This window comes from Plecotus auritus (assembly GCF_963455305.1).
Source record: "Plecotus auritus genome assembly, chromosome: 1".
NCBI lineage: Eukaryota > Metazoa > Chordata > Mammalia > Chiroptera > Vespertilionidae > Plecotus > Plecotus auritus.
In genome coordinates, this window is record NC_137770.1 from 200,742,078 (window position 1) to 200,759,737 (window position 17,660).

Genomic DNA, 17,660 nt, shown 5'->3' on the forward strand with positions numbered 1-17,660 from the left:
TGTCCTGACTGCCAGTTTATCGGGCCTAAACTGGTAGTCAGACATCTCCCGAGGGGTCCTGGATTGTGAGAAAGTGCAGGCCTGGTTTCATGCACCAGGCCTCTAGTTTTTATATAACATAACATTTATAATGTTAAAAAATTGAATTCAGTGACTTTTATTATTGAGATTAAAAAACTCAATGAACTGAATTATTTTCAGTTTTTTTCCTATAGATCCTATTGAAATAATTATTCTTGCTTAACACTATGTACTAAGGGTGTTCAGTGTTTTATAATGTTATACCCTGATATTGCAATATTCTTTCCCTAATAGCCGCAGTTTGGCAGAAGCCTGTTCAGAAGGAGATGTAAATGCTGTGCGAAAGTTACTCATTGAAGGGCGAAGTGTAAATGAACACACTGAGGAAGGGGAGAGCCTCCTTTGTTTGGCTTGTTCTGCTGGGTACTATGAGCTTGCACAGGTTTGTATTATCAAAATAAAGCTCATGAGTTTTTAAATTTTGTTTTGTTTTTAATCTGGCCTGCTTAGTAAGGAAATAGTAAAGGCAGCCATTATGATTGTTTCAACCAATAGTTTTGTTAGCTACATTTTGTGTTTATTGGCTCTTCCATTTAAGTATGATTGTACAGGTGAAACATGTTCAAATTTTTTAATGAAATTATTTTCTAAACTTTTTTTCCCCATAAGGTTTTGTTGGCGATGCATGCAAATGTGGAAGATAGGGGAATCAAAGGTGACATTACGCCTTTAATGGCTGCTGCTAATGGAGGACACGTCAAAATTGTGAAGTTGTTGCTAGCTCATAAAGCCGACGTCAATGCACAGTCTTCAACAGGTTATGTGTATTTTTTAGTTTTGTTAAATTTTAATACCCTTTGGTAATAATTACTTAACATGAAAGTCATCATTAGTGATGCTTTTACAATTCTCTTATAAGCACTGAATGTTTGCATAAGTCTGTGCACTTGATGTAAAGTATATATACTATATTTTGAATGGTATTTTGTATATAAGGGGAGTTACTTGGCCTTTTAAGGTTCTTTAAAATTAAACACTGGCCCAGTTAGAAGGGGCTCTCTCTCTTGGAAAAGGAGAGGTGTGAGCTCTGACTTGCAAACCCAGGTTTCCTATTTTTGGGGGAGAAGGAAAGAGAAGATATGGAGGTACCGAATAAAAGGCAGGTCTTTTCATCGCCTACTCTTACTAAATTGTGGTCTATAGAAAAAGAGAGTATATGAAAACATTGTGTCCCACAAGGGACATAATTTCAGTCTAAATTTTTTCCCTTTTAAATTTGGACATAGATGAAATTGTATAAAAGTTCTAAAATCATATGAAAATATATTTCATGCATTTTTTTCATGTAAGATTTTCAAAACTTAAATACTAAATAATTTTTAAGATCTACAGATTCTGGTTTGAAGGGATTTTAGAAATTCTTATTTTACCCAGAAAGTTGGTTTTTTATCTCCCACCTCCCCCATAATAAGGGAGAAAGAATATTTTTTAAATTACTTGAACTTTCATTGGTTAACTGATAATTGAAATAGTAGATAAAACAAATATGTATGATTAAAAGAATGCTATGAGGTTTGTCTATAGATGATGAATATTTACAATCCCAGAAAATAAAGCTTGTGAAACATTTCTCTGATTAAATTTAGAATGGACATAACCAATTTCTCATCTGAAAAGTTAGTTTCAGAATTGCTCAGTTTTTTTATAACTCTACAATCATGGTGGAGTGTATCTGATTTTCCACATGTATTTGACCCTGAATTTAAATGGAAAGAGTAGAAAGTTGATTTCAGTAAGATAAAATGCAGTAAGGAACAAGAGTTATATATAAGTATATTATCTAAATTTACACTGAGTGGCCAGATTATTATGCATTCAGAGATCATAATAATCTGGCCACTCAGTGTATAAAGGCTATAGTCTCCCATTTCAGTTTCTTTTTTATGCTAAATTAGATTCTGTTTTATGTTAATATCTTCTTGTTTTTCTTCACTAAAATAGGCAATACAGCACTTACATATGCTTGTGCTGGAGGCTATGTAGATGTTGTAAAGGTGCTCTTGGAATCCGGTGCTAGTATTGAGGACCACAATGAAAATGGTCACACTCCTCTTATGGAAGCTGGAAGTGCTGGACATGTGGAAGTAGCCAGATTGCTGCTAGAAAATGGGGCTGGCATTAATACGCATTCCAATGAATTTAAAGAGAGTGCCCTTACATTAGCTTGTTATAAAGGTACAGTATATAAAATATTTTTTTAAAAGTTTTAAATGTAAACAGTTTGTTTTTTTAAATTAAAATAAAAAGTAAAATTAAAACGTAATGGTGTATAGCATGTAATTAATTGGTGTTTAAAGTCTTTTGAAGTAAAAGTCTAATAAGTAAACTTTTTAAAAAATATAGACAGACTTAGTATTGTCAATAAAGAATGACTATTCCAGTTACTTTATCAGAAAGTCATTTAATTTTAATATGCACTTTTAAATAGTGTTGCATGTTAGAATATTTTCCCTGGTTCAAACAAAAGAATTCTATTGAAACCAGAAGTATTCAGTCTGTGAGTTTAAAAGAAAACATAATAAAAGTAGCCAGAATGACCTAAGAAGAAGGTACTTAAGGTATTTCTTATGATACCAAGAAGAAAAGAGAAAAATTGAAGAAAAAGGAGGAGATATGAGAAGAAGAATGAAAAGTGGTATGAAGGGAGTTTGAATTCAAAAGAACAATTTTAGAGTATCATTTAGTAAAGTTAGAAGTAGGAGCTGGTTGAGATTGAGAATGCCTCCCCATATTTAGCTGTACAAAGGAGGTACATAATATTTTAAGTGATGTAAACCAACTGAAAATATTGATAATACAGAAAAATACTCTTGGGATGGCAACACAATTGTTTGAAAAGATGCTTTAGTCTTCAGCTAGCAAATGCTCTAGATTCTGCATTCTAAAAAGACAGCCCACGGAAGCAGTATTTTTCAAACTTCACCTTTATGACAGATAAATGGCTATAAACTAAGGAACTTTAAAAAAGCAAATTTCATGAAATTTGATGTCTGCATAGCCATTCAATTCATTGCTCCATATCTACAGCTATGCCATGCTTGTTTCATAAAATAAGTGATGAATTCTTAACTTTGAGGCATCAAGAAAAAGCTCCTGCAAGGTGAAATTTAAAGTTTAAGGAGATACTTCCAGTGGTTGAATCTTCACTTACCCAAGCGTTCGAGTGAATACCTCCTTAAGTTTTGTACTCAGGACTTTGTTGCCTCACCCTACTCCTGGCCCTGGTGTTTTGTTTCATTCTATTTCAGAGTGCCCAAGATTGTGTGAGTTCATTTGGAATAATTTTCTTTAAAATATGGTTAAGATAATGCTTAGATACATAAATGACTAAAATAGAAGTTAAATATGAAAATATAGTCTATCTAAAGTGTTTTTTGATTATCTGGTGGTAATAAATTTTCAGATATAGGGGGATTAGGAAGCACAGCTGTGATCCATTAGTTCCCCAGTTCTATTGGGTAATTAGGCAGAGGCCATTCTTCTGGGAGGAGAAAAATTAAGCAGGCTGGTTGGGTGGCTCGCTGCCCTTTTCACAAATACTTTTTGAACCTGGTTGCATTTTACTACTGAGTCCCAGCTAGCCAGTAGAGCATTGAGATGGGCTATATATAGCTACTCTTCCCTCTCTCCTTTGCTTGTAGCCCCACCCTGCTTTCCAAAAGGGGCACCTGTAGTTGCGGCTTACAGGCTTTAATTAGAAGCTGGATATAGAGGGTTCATGATCCAAGAACCCGCTCCCTTTCCTCTATTTCTGGTAAGGTTTCTTAGGCCACAGATTGACAAGGAGGAGATGAAGATGGGATAGAACTCAGGCTGAGGCTGAATATTGATGTGTATATTTGGGAAGGGAGAATGACAGAGAAAAGATAGCAAAAACAAGATGTGGCAGATACTGCACTTACTCACCAAAGTTAGTTTTGTTTAAATTGTTTATTTGTGATTCTACCATCCACTGCTCTCTAGTTCCAGTTGATTGAAAATTGACTGAAGCTCATTCCAAATAATTTTGGGGGGAAATTATTAATTTTTTTATTATATCTGAAGTCATTTCTAAAATTTGTCTTTATAACTACTTATGTGTTGTCTTTATCTGAACTGAAGCATATGGTTTATTTGAGACTACATAAATATGTGTATGTGTGTGGGTATAGTATGTTTATGTCTAAATAACTGAATAGCACTGGCCGGTTTGGCTCAGTGTATAGGGTCCCAGGTTCAATTGCTGTCAAGGGCACATACCTCAGTTGCAGGCTTGATCCACCCAGGATGTTTGCAGGAGGCAACCAATCGATGTGTCTCTCATATTGATGTTTCTCTCTCTCCCTTCCACTCTCTCTAACCTTCCCTTCTACTCTCTCTCTAAAAAAAAAAAAAAAAGGAAAAATATCCTTGGGTGAGGATTAACAAAAATAAATGAATGAATAAATATTGAATAAATGCTGTTATTTCAAGAATATTATTATGTATGCAGTTCTCAATGTATATGCAGGTTGTTCCTAAAAAGTTTTAGTTATTTAAGTTTAAAACACATTTCCTCATAGAAATAACTTGAAGGATTATAATCATCCTATGCTGCTAGTTCATGATAGTTAATTTGTTCCACACCATAAATAAAATAACTATAGCATGCCTGGGCTCTTAAAAGGTTGTAGAGGGGGTATTCTGGGTGTTGGATTTTAATGGCATCTTTGACCATCTGCTGCAAGGATGCTAGTAGCAACAGTTGTAGGGCAATGGGGTAAGGAGTAGAACACCAAAGATCACTGGTATAAGTTGTATTCAGCTGTTGAGGATAACTTGTAGCTGACTTGAGTATTATTCGTAAAAATGTATTGCTATAATTTAAATAAAACATTAAAATATTATAATTTGTCATACATTTTTTGGAATAAGATTTTTAAGTTATCTTAATACACTTTTGGTCTAGGACACCTAGAGATGGTGCGATTTCTTTTGGAAGCAGGCGCAGATCAAGAGCATAAAACAGATGAAATGCACACTGCTCTAATGGAGGCTTGCATGGTAAGATTGGTGAAATACATGAAATATATTTATGTATTTTATATAAATAATTTATAATGTACATTGAGTGTATTTTCCTTGGGCTCAAAAATTCTGTTTATTATAGACTTACTAGAGGCCCGGTGTACGAAATCCGTGCACGGGGGTGGGGGGAAGTGTCCCTCAGCCCAGCCTGCACCCTGTCCAATCTGGGACCCCTCGAGGGATGTCCAACTGCCTGTTTAGGCCCGATCCCAGTAGGATCGGACCTAAACGGGCAGTCGGACATCCCTCTCACAATCCAGGACTGCTGGCTCCCAACTGCTCGCCTGCCTGCCTTCCTGATGGCCCCTAACTGCTTCTGCCTGCCAGCCTGATCACCCTCTAACCACTCCCCTGCCAGCCTGATTGATGCCTAACTGCTCCCCTGCCAGCCTGTTTGCCCCTAACTACCCTCCCCTGCAGGCCTGGTCACCCCTACCTGCCCTCCCCTGCAGGCCTAGTCACCCCTAACTGACTTCCCTGCAGGCCTGGTCACCCCCAACTGCTCTCCCCTGCAGTTCGGGGTCCCCCCCAACTGCCCTTCCTTGTAGGCCCAGTTGCCCCCAACTTCCTTCCTCTGCCAGCCTGGTCACCTCTAACTGCCCTCCCCTGCAGGCTTGATCGCCCCCAACTGCCCTCCCTTGCAGACCTGGTCCCTCCCAACCGCCCTCCCCTGCTGGCTATCTTGTGGTGGCCATCTTGTGTCCACATGGGGGCAGCCATCTTGTGTGTTGGAGTGACGGTCAATTTGCATATTATTCTTTATTAGATAGGATAGAGGCCTGATGCACTGGTGGGGGGCAGCTTGTTTGCCCTGAAGGGTGTCCCGGCTCAGGGTGGGGGTTTCCTTGGGGTGTGGAGCGGCCTGGGTGAGGGGCCTGTGGTGGTTTGCAGGCTGGCCATGCCCTCCCCCAGCAACCCAAGGGGAGGCCCTGGTATCTGGGATTTATTTATCTTCTATAATTGAAACTTTGTAGCCTTAAGCGGATGCCAAGGCAGGCCAGGACAGGCGGAAAGCTTGGCTTCCTCCATTGCCAGGGAAACCCAAACCTCCTGCTCTCTCCTTGGCCACAGCCATCTTGGTTGGGTTAATTTGCATACTCGTTCCTGATTGGCTGGTGGGCGTGGCTTGTGGTAGCGGAGGTACGGTCAATTTGCATATTACTCTTTTATTAGATAGGATTATGGAACAGAACCTCAGCTGTCTTGAATTATCAATAGTTTTCAGAGCCAGTTATACAACATTGACTTCTATTAGAAGTGCTTTCTGAAGCTTTACAGCATTAACTTCATTTTTTTAGGCTCACATAACTATACTGGTTTTATGTGGTTGGCACAAAAAGCAACTTTTTTTTTGTAGTTTTTGCATTTATTTATCTTTTATTTTGCTTTTAAATCTTTATTGATGAAAAGTTTTATATGTCCCTTTCCCCCCCATTGATCCCTTCTAGCCCACCCCTGCCCCAAGCCTTCACCACACTATTGTCTATGTCCATGGGTTATGCATATATGCATACAAGTTAAAAGTGACTTTTAAGAAGGTTGATCAAAGATATTAAAGAGGAGAATATAATTCACAGAGTGTACACATATTACTAAGCATAACATGTTCATGAAACCAGTAATTTTATTTATGAGAAATTTGAAATTAGACTATTATTTGTGTTACATTTTTCCCTCTCTATCATGGTTTTTCTGGGCCCTGAGTTCCTTTTGTAAGAACTCTGTTTTAGAGTTTGTACCTGGGGATGGGTAATAATAGTACTCTTAAAGTTCTGTATCTCAGTCTATGATTTGTGTCACAGAAATGGATCAAAGTGACATTATAGACAGATTGATGAGAAAAAGATGCCCAAGATAGATAAAGGCTTCAAATGAATTTGAAGTTTCTGTTCTCAACTTCCCTTCAGAGAATGATTATTAAAAGGATGTTAACTTTTAATTAGTAATTTAAAAATATTAGGTAGCCATTTAAGACTTGAGTTATCTTTGTATTTTTGTTGTTGTTTTTATTGCCATGCCAATGTTTGCTTTAGTGAATTATTCTTTTAAACAAACATAAGTTTTCTCCAAAGCTTTTGAGTTCCTTATTTTCTATTATGAGAAATAATACCTTTCTCTGGGGTTGTTATGAAGATTAAATAAGGTAATATGTGTAAAACACATCAATAATATCCTCATGATAAGGAACTTAAAACATCTGCCACTCCCACTAGAGAAACAACCCATAAATAAAGAAATTAAAATGGAATGTTCTATAGATCTAACCAGTAGGCACTGGAAGTGTTATAAGTAGGTGAAAGACATTAGTAGGGGCCAGGCAATGTAGGACTTGACTATGGAGGGAGAAAATTCTGAGCTGGAGGAACACCAAAGCAACCTTAGTAGTAAGACATTAAAGTGGTATATGGCAAACTCGGAGGCAAAAATGAGTATGACGTTAAAAAGACGAAATGCCTCTGAGGTAATACATAGAAGGTAAAAGTATATCCAAGGAAACAAAAATAATGGAAAGAGGAACCTTGGAGTTGCTAATAGTTAGGAAACCTATGGTAAAGGGAACAGAAGATAATCAGTGAGCACTTCTTTTTTTCCTTTTTCTTAATTTTCCTTGGCATTTGAATGTTGAACAACAAAGGAAGTACCATATGCATATGGTGTTTCCCTTTCCCTAACACCATGGTCGGCAAACTGTGGCTCGCGAGCCACATGCCGCTCTTTGGCCCCTTGAGTGTGGCTCTTCCACAAAATACCACGGCCTGGGCGAGTCTATTTTGAAGAAGTGGCGTTGGAAGAAGTTTAAGTTTAAAAAATTTGGCTCTCAAAAGAAATTTCAGTCGTTGTACTGTTGATATTTGGCTCTGTTGACTAATGAGTTTGCCGACCACTGCCCTAACACATGCACAATTCTCCCACTCCTAACAGTATTGCATTTTTCTTTACCTAATCTAAAGATTGCTTGTTCTTAGGGTTTCTACAAAAAATCCAACTTTCGCTTTCTAATCTTTATCCTTTTAGCATTCACGTTGATACCGTGCAGTGTTGATGTTATCTTACAGTAGTCTCTTATTTCATGTGCTTACTGGTTTTTCCCCCTAATGGTTAATAAACTTTTTGATTGAATGCATCATTTTCCTGCCTGTTTTATATCCTCATTCTCTGTTTCCTACTCTTATACTGAAGAAATATAGATAGGTCTTAATAATACTTGCTTATTCAACTGTTAATGTTAAGTATAGATTAATTTTTATTTGAATGGAGGTCAATAAGTTTCCTATGTATAATAAATGAGAAATCTTCATATTTTTAAAGCTTCTTTAATGGTGCTGATTTAATTTTTTAATTGCATTGTAATTAGGATGGCCATGTTGAAGTTGCTAGGTTACTTCTTGACAGTGGTGCCCAAGTGAACATGCCTGCAGATTCATTTGAGTCACCATTGACATTGGCTGCATGTGGTGGGCATGTGGAACTTGCGGCCTTACTTATTGAAAGAGGAGCTAGCCTTGAAGAAGTCAATGATGAAGGTTATACACCATTGATGGAAGCAGCTCGTGAAGGACATGAAGAAATGGTGGCATTACTGCTTGGCCAAGGTAACCATTCCAATTAAGACACTAAAGCATAAATGTGTAAAATGTAAATTATAATTTTATAAAATTAAATTCAGTATTTCATCTTTCTAATAGATTTGAAATGAAGATTGTCACAAAAACAAATGATAAAATATTTGCTTTGTAAATGGCTTCTATACTATGCTCAACAAAATCAAATAGACTTTTTAAATATAGAGCTTTCAGAGTCATCGGGTGCTGTGTTTTTAAAAACAGAGAGAACTGGCTCTGGCCAGTGTGGCTCAGTTGGTTGGAGCGGTGTCCTATACACCAAAAGGTCTCAGGTTCAATTCCTGGCCAGGGCACATACCCAAGTTGCAGGTTCAATTCCTTTATAGGAGGCAGCCAATCAGTGTTTCTCTTACACATGGATGTTTCTCTCCCTCTCTAAAATCAATAAAAACATATCCTCAGGTGATTAAAAGAAATAAAAAAAAAAAAAAAACACAATAGAGAAGTGGAGGTGGGGTACTTCTCAAGCTAATATAAGAAAATTTCTCTTGGGGTAGGATACCTGTTAATATTTCATATCTATTGTTTCATGAAACAGTATGAGAAATCCTGCTATAAAAATTAACTTGATAAAAATGCTAGAATGAACATATACAAAGGTATCGAAGAGCCCAGTACACATGGACTTCTCTTGGGAAAAATAAAAGAGTTAACTTTATTATATTAAGATACCTTAAGTTTAGAGTAATCTCCCATCTCTATCCATACTTTTAGTCTAATTTTTATATCCATTTTAATAGTAAAGTTTTTGTTCGGACAAATTTAAGAGGAATGGCACATTTTATTAAAACCTTTTTGAGAGGTAATATTGACTAGAAATTTAAAAACATAGTTTGAGCAGACTTTTTAGGTTTGAATCACAACTCCACTGTTTGTCAATTTTGTAACTTAAGGCAACTTTCTAACGAGTGCCTTAATTTTGTCATCTTTAGGGTTTTTGTGAGACTATATATATGTTATATATATATATATATATATATATATATATATATATACACACACACACACACACACATATATATATACACACACACATACAGACACACACACACAATTTATCATATAGTACCTGTTAAGTGTTAGCTGTGGTGATGGTGGTAATAGTGATAATGATAATGTTGTGACCTTGGACAAGTTAATTAACCTCAATTTTCTTAGGTGTAAAATGGAGCTAATATGTAGAATGCTTTCAGTATTGCACCTGATTTGTACCTTCTGGCTGAATAAAGCTTGCTTCAGCTATGTACATCAAATATCCACAGTGGATATGGTTTTGATAGTTTATTTTTAACTGCTTCTCAGAGTAAGGGAGAAGCACTTTATTGTTTAGTAAAGTAACGTAAATGTTCATTTTTGAAGTATAGTTCATTAGGAAATAAACATGTTTTGCTTATCTCTGGAATAAGTTAATGACTTTCTTTAATTACTTATTTTTAGGAGCAAATATCAATGCACAGACAGAAGAAACTCAAGAAACTGCCTTGACTCTGGCTTGCTGTGGAGGCTTTCTGGAAGTGGCAGACTTTCTAATTAAGGCAGGAGCAGATATAGAACTAGGGTGTTCTACCCCCTTAATGGAAGCTGCTCAAGAGGGTCATTTGGAGTTAGTTAAATACTTATTAGCAGCAGGTAGGCATTTTTGCATTTGGGAGGAGTTTTTTACATGATTTATTTAAGTAAAACTTTTAATGCAAATAATTTTTCTGATCTTATGGTACACTAATATGTGTGTGAAAAATGATGTGATATTTGTGTGTATTCTGAATAAATATTACCTTATTGCTGTTTAAGGTATCTGCAACTTAAATTTCAAGCAGTGATTTTTTTGTTTGTTTGTTTTGTTTTGCTTGTAAAGATGCTGACAATATTCTCTGTTTTCTAGAAATGAATAAAGATACTTTGTCTAATTAGAGGAAGTATGGCTTATCTGGAAGAAATTTCTGTGTCCTCATTTATATCTTATGATTGTTTTATTAAGTCTATGTATTGTGTAATACTGTTACAGGAGCTAATGTGCATGCAACAACAGCAACAGGGGATACAGCACTAACATATGCCTGTGAAAATGGTCATACTGATGTAGCAGATGTGTTGCTTCAGGCAGGAGCAGATCTGGTAAGCTATGTCACATTTTAAATCCTAATATTTAAAACTAACACAAAAACTTAATTTAAAATTTTATGGAGAATATAGACAAAAGATATTTCTTTATTTCTGATTTTATGTTAGCTTTTTTACCATATTTATCTCATTTAGTCATGTTTTTTTTTTCTACACTGTTTGGTGTCCATTAGTATTCTCCTTGTTAGCAGGACTATATGATCTACTACCCCTTATTCCCCACACACACACAAAAGGGAAAACCATGTGTTTGATATATTAGTACAAAATTATTTTCTCTTAGATATTTAGCTATTTTTAGAAGCTTCTCTGATTTGGTATAAAAAGGCAAATATGGTTTAGAGGTATTTCACTGAACTTAGGAAATAAATTGTTCTTATACTATTCAAAGCATTATTAAATAAAAGAAATTTAAAAGATGTATATTTAATAAAGAATATTTTCTCTCAAATAATTTTTAATTAGTAAGAAGGGTGAAAGCCCTAGCTGGTTTGGCTCAGTGGATAGAGCACTAGCTTGTGGACTGCAGGGTCCCAGGTTCGATTCCAGTCAAGGGCACATGCCTGGGTTACGGACTGAATTCCCAGTAGGGCGCATGCAGGAGGCAGCCTATCAATGATTCTCTCTCATTGATGTTTCTATCTCTCCTTCTCCCTTCCTCTCTGAAATCAATAATATATATATATATACTTTAATATATTTTATTGATTTTTTTTAAAAAATATATTTTATTGATTTTTTACAGAGAGGAAGGGAGAGGGATAGAGAGTCAGAAACATCGATGAGAGAGAGACATCGATCAGCTGCCTCCTGCACACCCCCTACTGGGGATGTGCCCGCAACCAAGGTACATGCCCTTGACCGGAATCGAACCCGGGACCCTTCAGTCCGCAGGCCGACGCTCTATCCACTGAGCCAAACCGGTTTCGGCTATTTTATTGATTTTTTACAGAGAGGAAAGAAGAGGGATAGATAGCCAGAAACATCGATGAGAGAGAAACATCAATCAGCTGCCTCCTGCACACCTCCCACTGGGGATGTGCCCGCAACCAAGGTACATGCCCTTGTCCGGAATCGAACCTGGGACCCTTCAGTCCGCAGGCCGACGCTCTATCCACTGAGCCAAACCGGTTTCGGCTATATATATTTTTTAAAGAAGGATTAAATATTGAGGTCATAATTAAGAAGATTATAAAGAGATGTAATAGGGAAATTACAGAGAGTAAACAAGGTTGGAAGAGCTAAAGATGTCATCTGAGATTATATTTGGGGCTGGGTAAAATTAAGAAAGGTAGATATGGCAATGTTGTGACAAAAGAGACATTCTAGTTGGAAGAAATAGTATAGGATGGGTATAGCTTTGGAGGTAGAGAAGCATAAAGCAGATGTGCGTGGTGAAAGTAACTAGTTTTCAATTTAGCCTATGAGAGGCTAGAAGTGAGACATGAAAAGGTGGTTTTAGTTTCAATTAAAATATATGCTCTCATATGTTCTTGGGGTTGATATTAACAAATAAATGAGTTTTCCTGAAGAAGTTCATAGTTTATGAGAAATTCTTGTACATACTGAAATGGGGTCCTCCATAATTAGTTTTGCAAACTTGATTTAACTTCTCCTTGAAAGGAGAGGGTTGAATTAGATTATTATTGTGTTCTCTTTCAGCTCTGCATGTGTTGGTAGAAGTCTTAAAACACTTGTAACACATTATATTCTAATTAGTTGTGTGTATATTACTTTCTTATTAGATTTTGAGCTTCTTCAGTTAGGAACTATATTTTCAATATTTACCACAGGGCTATGAAACATGCAGCAATGTAATATTGCTTAGTCCATTACAATTGGAATAGCCTAATATATGGCTTAAGAGAAAACCCAAAAGTTGTTCATCAGATGTGAGTCTTAAAAATCCTATATAATAAAAGGGTAGTATGTAAATCGACTGAATGGTGAAACAACCGGTTGCTATGACGTGCACTGACTACCAGGGGGTAGATGTTCAATACAGGAGCTGCCCCCTCGTGGTCAGTGCACTCCCACAGGGGGAGTGCCGCTCAGCCAGAAGCTGGGCTCACAGCTGGCAAGCACAACTGCAGTCTCCTGCCTCCTCGGCAGCGCTAAGGACCCCTTGGGGGATGTCCGACTGCTAGCGGGGAGTGGGCCTAAGCTGGCAATCGGACATCCCCCGAGGGGTCCCAGACTGCAAAAGGATGCAGGCCAGGCTGAGGGATCCCCCTTCTCCCCCCCAGTGCACGAATGTCGTGCACCGGGCCTCTAGTACATATATAAAATACTTTATATTCTCATCATTGATGTTTCTCACCCTCTCCCTTCCTCTCTCTGAAATCAATAAAATCATATTTTAAAATAAAAAAAATACTTTATCAAAGGTATTGTTCTCAAACCTGTATATTCTAAGATCTGAAAACATTTCCTGTAGCATTCTCAATTACCCAGCAATCACAAGGATGCAATAGAGTCTCCATCCTTTTGAAATCTAGAAATCTCTAGTAATATCTTATAATCAACTAGAGGCCCGGTGCATGAAATTCGTGCACGGGGGGGGAGGGGGTGTGTGTTCCTCAGCCCAGCCTGCGCCCTCTCCAATCTGGGACCCCTCAAGGGATGTTCAACTGCCCGTTTCTGCCTGATCCCACTGGGATCGGGCCTAAACGGGCAGTCGGACATACCTGTCACAATCCAGGACTTGTGGCTCCCAACTGCTCGCCTCCCTGCCTTCCTGATGGCCCCTAACCGCTTCTACCTGCCAGCCTGATCAACCCCTAACTGCTCCCCTGCCAGCCTGATCGATGCCTAACTGCCCTCCCCTGCAGGCCAGGTCTCCCCCCGCAACTGCCCTCCCTTGCTGACCTGGTCCCCCCCAACTGTCCTCCCCTGCAGGCCTGGTCGCCCACAACCGCCCTCCCCTGCAGGCCTGGTCACCCACAACTGCCCTCCCCTGCAGGCCTGGTCGCCCACAACTGCCCTCCCCTGCTGGGCCAGGCACCCCTAACTGCCCTCCTCTGCCAGCCCGCTCCCCTCCAACAGCCCTCCCCTGCCGGCCTGGTCCCCCCTCAACTACCCTCCCCTGCAGGCCTGGTCCCCCCCAACTGCCCTCCCCTGCAGGCCTTGTCCCCCTCACTGCCCTGGTCCCCCCCAACTGTCCTGCCCTGCAGGGCTGGTTGCCCCAACTGCCCTCCTCTGTCGGCCTGGTTACCCCTAACTGCCCTCCCTTGCAGTACTGGTCCCTCCCAACTGCCTTCTCCTACCGGCCATCTTGTAGCGGCCATCTTGTGTCCACATGGCGGCGGCCATCTTGTGTCCACATGGGGGCAGCCATCTTTGACCACATGGGGCAGCCATATTTGACCACATGGGGGCAGCCATCTTGTGTGTTGGAGTGATGGTCAATTTGCATATTACTCTTTTATTAGATAGGAAGGATGATTGTAGAGTTAAGTTTCCTAGCCTTTGTTTTTGTATAAGGTAAAATAGAGATAATGGAAAGTCAAAGAGAGAGATGTACTTACAGAAGTTCATACAGATAGGATAAAAACTTATGAAACAAAAATCACTTGGAGTGGATGAGATTAATGCTAATAATGATCATTTCTAGAGGGCTATGTTAGAGTGCCATTCACTGTTCAGGTTTCACAATTCTTTTTGTAGAGAAAGAAGGAAAAATTACCCAGATGGATTTAAATGAGGATATCACAATCACATGAATATATCTCTAGTTCTTAAATTATTTCCATAGGACATGTTTCTAAATTTAGATTTCTTAAATTGAAATATGTATTCCTTAATGTCCTTCAAAGAATGATGTTTAATATATTTAGATTCAGAAATTAGTCTATCATGAGAAAGAATAATTGTTCACTAGCAATTAAATATCAAGTATGTGTTTTTTTAAAACAGGAGCATGAATCTGAAGGTGGAAGAACTCCTTTAATGAAAGCTGCAAGAGCTGGTCATGTTTGTACTGTTCAGTTCTTAATTAGTAAAGGTAGGTTTGTGTAAACATAGTTTTTGTTCGTTTTGTTTTTTAATCAAAGGTGTCTATCACTGCACTCAGGTATTTAAAGATTGAGGGATAAAGGACATTTTTTTGGTATGCTGAGATTTTGTGAGTGGGTATTTGATAAACATCTTGCGATACATACAACAGGTCCAAACTATGAATGATCATGCTGAATGTTACCTTTGTCAAGCAACACTTATAAAAATGAAAAATTTCTCTATGTAAAACTTTAGGGGTTTAGATAACTTACTAGTAAAGTCTGTTCTGTTCATGTAATAATATATCTTGAAATCTGGATTTTTATATTTATGCCACTGATTAACTTGGTAAAAAAAAAGAGAAAGACTGTATGAAAGACTTTACACAATTAAAAAGGCAGTTTACCAAAAAATACTAAAGAAATATACAGTTTGTAATTGTTTATACATAAAGACAAAAGATCAGAAATATATTGTGATTAAATTATTTGAACACTTGTGATGGATGTCTATACCATAGTTTTTTCAAAAATGGAATTACATACTCAGTATACTTGCTTCTTTGCTTAATTTTAATGAATCCGACTTCAGCTCTTTCCTGCTATTTTATTTCCATTTTCCACATTGCTTAGCACAATGCTCCAAATCCAAGACAAATACTTGTTTTCATTCTCAGATATTCCCATTGGAAAAAGATGATATTATTTCTTTCTATGCCATGTTCATTCTCTACACACTTAGCTATCCCATGGTTTTTCATCCATTTCTCTACTGAATAACTTAAAATGTAAATAAAATTTCATTTCTTCATTTTTAAAAACTGATTATGTTTTTTTATTATCTTTTATTATCTTCTACTGGCACATACTGTAGTGTTTATAGATGAAATCATATCACGTTTGTCTGGGAATTATTTTAGAATATTCAAGATGGCAGAGGAGAATTGATGTATATGTGAAATGAGATTGGCCATTTATTTATAACCATTGAAGCTGGGTAATGGCTATATGGGGCTTTATTATACTGTTCTCTTTATGATTTTGAAATTTACCATAATTTAAGAAACCACACTCTAATAATATGATTTTCTGTGCCTTGTCTGTTTCAGGAGCGAATGTGAATAGAACTACAGCTAATAATGACCATACTGTATTGTCCCTGGCTTGCGCAGGGGGTCATCTGGCTGTGGTGGAACTACTTTTGGCTCATGGGGCAGATCCTACTCATCGTTTAAAAGTATGTAACTCATATGTTTCAGGTAGCACTGTGGATTCTTTATTCTTGAATACTAGAAAATATCTACAAGTTGCATTTATAATGGCATTCTTAGTGTATTCATTTACTAAATCTATGATTTTATTGTGCCTGGGACTTTTGGCTTTATCTTCCTTAAATATTTCTGTAAATTAACTTGTTTTAAAAAATGTTTCTTTTCCCTCCCATATCCACTCTTTTAGGATGGCTCGACTATGTTGATAGAAGCAGCAAAAGGTGGTCATACGAGTGTTGTTTGCTATCTTTTGGACTATCCTAATAACTTGCTTTCAGCCCCTCCACCAGATGTCACTCAGTTAACCCCCCCATCCCACGATTTGAATAGGGTAAGACTGAAAACGAAAGCATTTTATATTATATCTTCTTTATTCCCCTATTGCTCAGAGTTTCAGTTTAAACTAGATTATTTTTTGTTGTGAAAGGTAGTTCTCTTTGTAGATGTACTTGAAGTGGCTAATGAATATCTGGTATAATATGCAGATTCTAGGTTGATAGGACTTTTCTCTCTTACAGCCAGAATAACCATTTGAATTTAAAGTTCATAACTGTCATCAAAAATATTTGGGTATCAACATATTTCAAGTAAATCTGTTATTGTCTGAGAATAAAGCCATATTAAAAATATTTTGAATAAGTCTTTGTAACTTATTGTTCATTTGAAGCATATTATTTAATGAAGTGTATAGGAAAAGCAGAAACATAATTACTTTCCTTTGTCTTAGGCTCCCCGTGTACCAGTTCAAGCACTGCCCATGGTTGTCCCCCCTCAGGAGCCTGATAAACCACCTGCCAATGTTGCCACTACACTTCCCATCAGGAATAAAGGTCAGTTATACTTCTAAAGACTCTTAACATGTTGTTGAGGTAAAAATGATAAGATTGCAAAAGCCTAGCCATTTGAAATTATTTTTGCACAAAATTGCTTTTTATTGGCATAATTAAAAAAATTTTTACCAATGAAAAAAGTTTATTGTGAGAGAAGATAATTAATAGTACTAACTTGTGCTAGAATTAGAAGTATTAGCAAGAGAGATTCAGATGTTCATCTTTGATGCAATTCTGATTATCCATGATTTCCTCTAATAACTGGTCATTTCTATCCATGTCAAAATGTTAGGATGGGTATTAGTTGATTAATGTTTTTTTGTAAAATTAAATTTCTGTAGTGATATGAAGCATGAAATTAAAAAATTAGATTAAAAGTTATTTTATAATAACTGGTATAATATATATTTCATATCTGGAATATCTTTTCTCAACCAATAACTCAAAGTTACTTCAGATATGCTTGTTTGTTTCCCTAGAATTCTGGAGGTCCATATTTGACTTGTGGATGTTACACCATGCATGTTCATAAGTTATGTCCCAAAACCTTACAGCTACTAGTTTTAATCAGTTTTTCTTTTTAAAGAGTTTTATCTGAAGAACCAATGTGGTTTTAATTTTTGGTTTTTGGTTACCTATATTATTTTACCAACAAGAATTCTAAGTATTTTCACCAGCTCTTTCCAATCACTA

General features: G+C 37.2%; 1 protein-coding gene across 8 annotated transcripts in view; it reads left to right on the top strand.

Moving 5' to 3' along the window:
* ANKRD17 (ankyrin repeat domain 17) overlaps positions 1-17,660 on the top strand; it is a 169,894-nt gene that overhangs the window by 78,153 nt on the left and 74,081 nt on the right. For all 8 annotated transcript variants that reach the window (XM_080672443.1, XM_080672444.1, XM_080672447.1 and 5 more), the window contains exons 4-14: positions 316-463; positions 691-838; positions 2,023-2,256; positions 5,009-5,103; positions 8,483-8,720; positions 10,188-10,379; positions 10,756-10,865; positions 14,787-14,874; positions 15,976-16,103; positions 16,325-16,468; positions 16,865-16,967. In XM_080672443.1, coding sequence (XP_080528569.1) covers positions 316-463; positions 691-838; positions 2,023-2,256; positions 5,009-5,103; positions 8,483-8,720; positions 10,188-10,379; positions 10,756-10,865; positions 14,787-14,874; positions 15,976-16,103; positions 16,325-16,468; positions 16,865-16,967 — 1,628 coding nt within the window. The remainder of the gene's footprint in view (positions 1-315; positions 464-690; positions 839-2,022; positions 2,257-5,008; positions 5,104-8,482; positions 8,721-10,187; positions 10,380-10,755; positions 10,866-14,786; positions 14,875-15,975; positions 16,104-16,324; positions 16,469-16,864; positions 16,968-17,660) is intronic.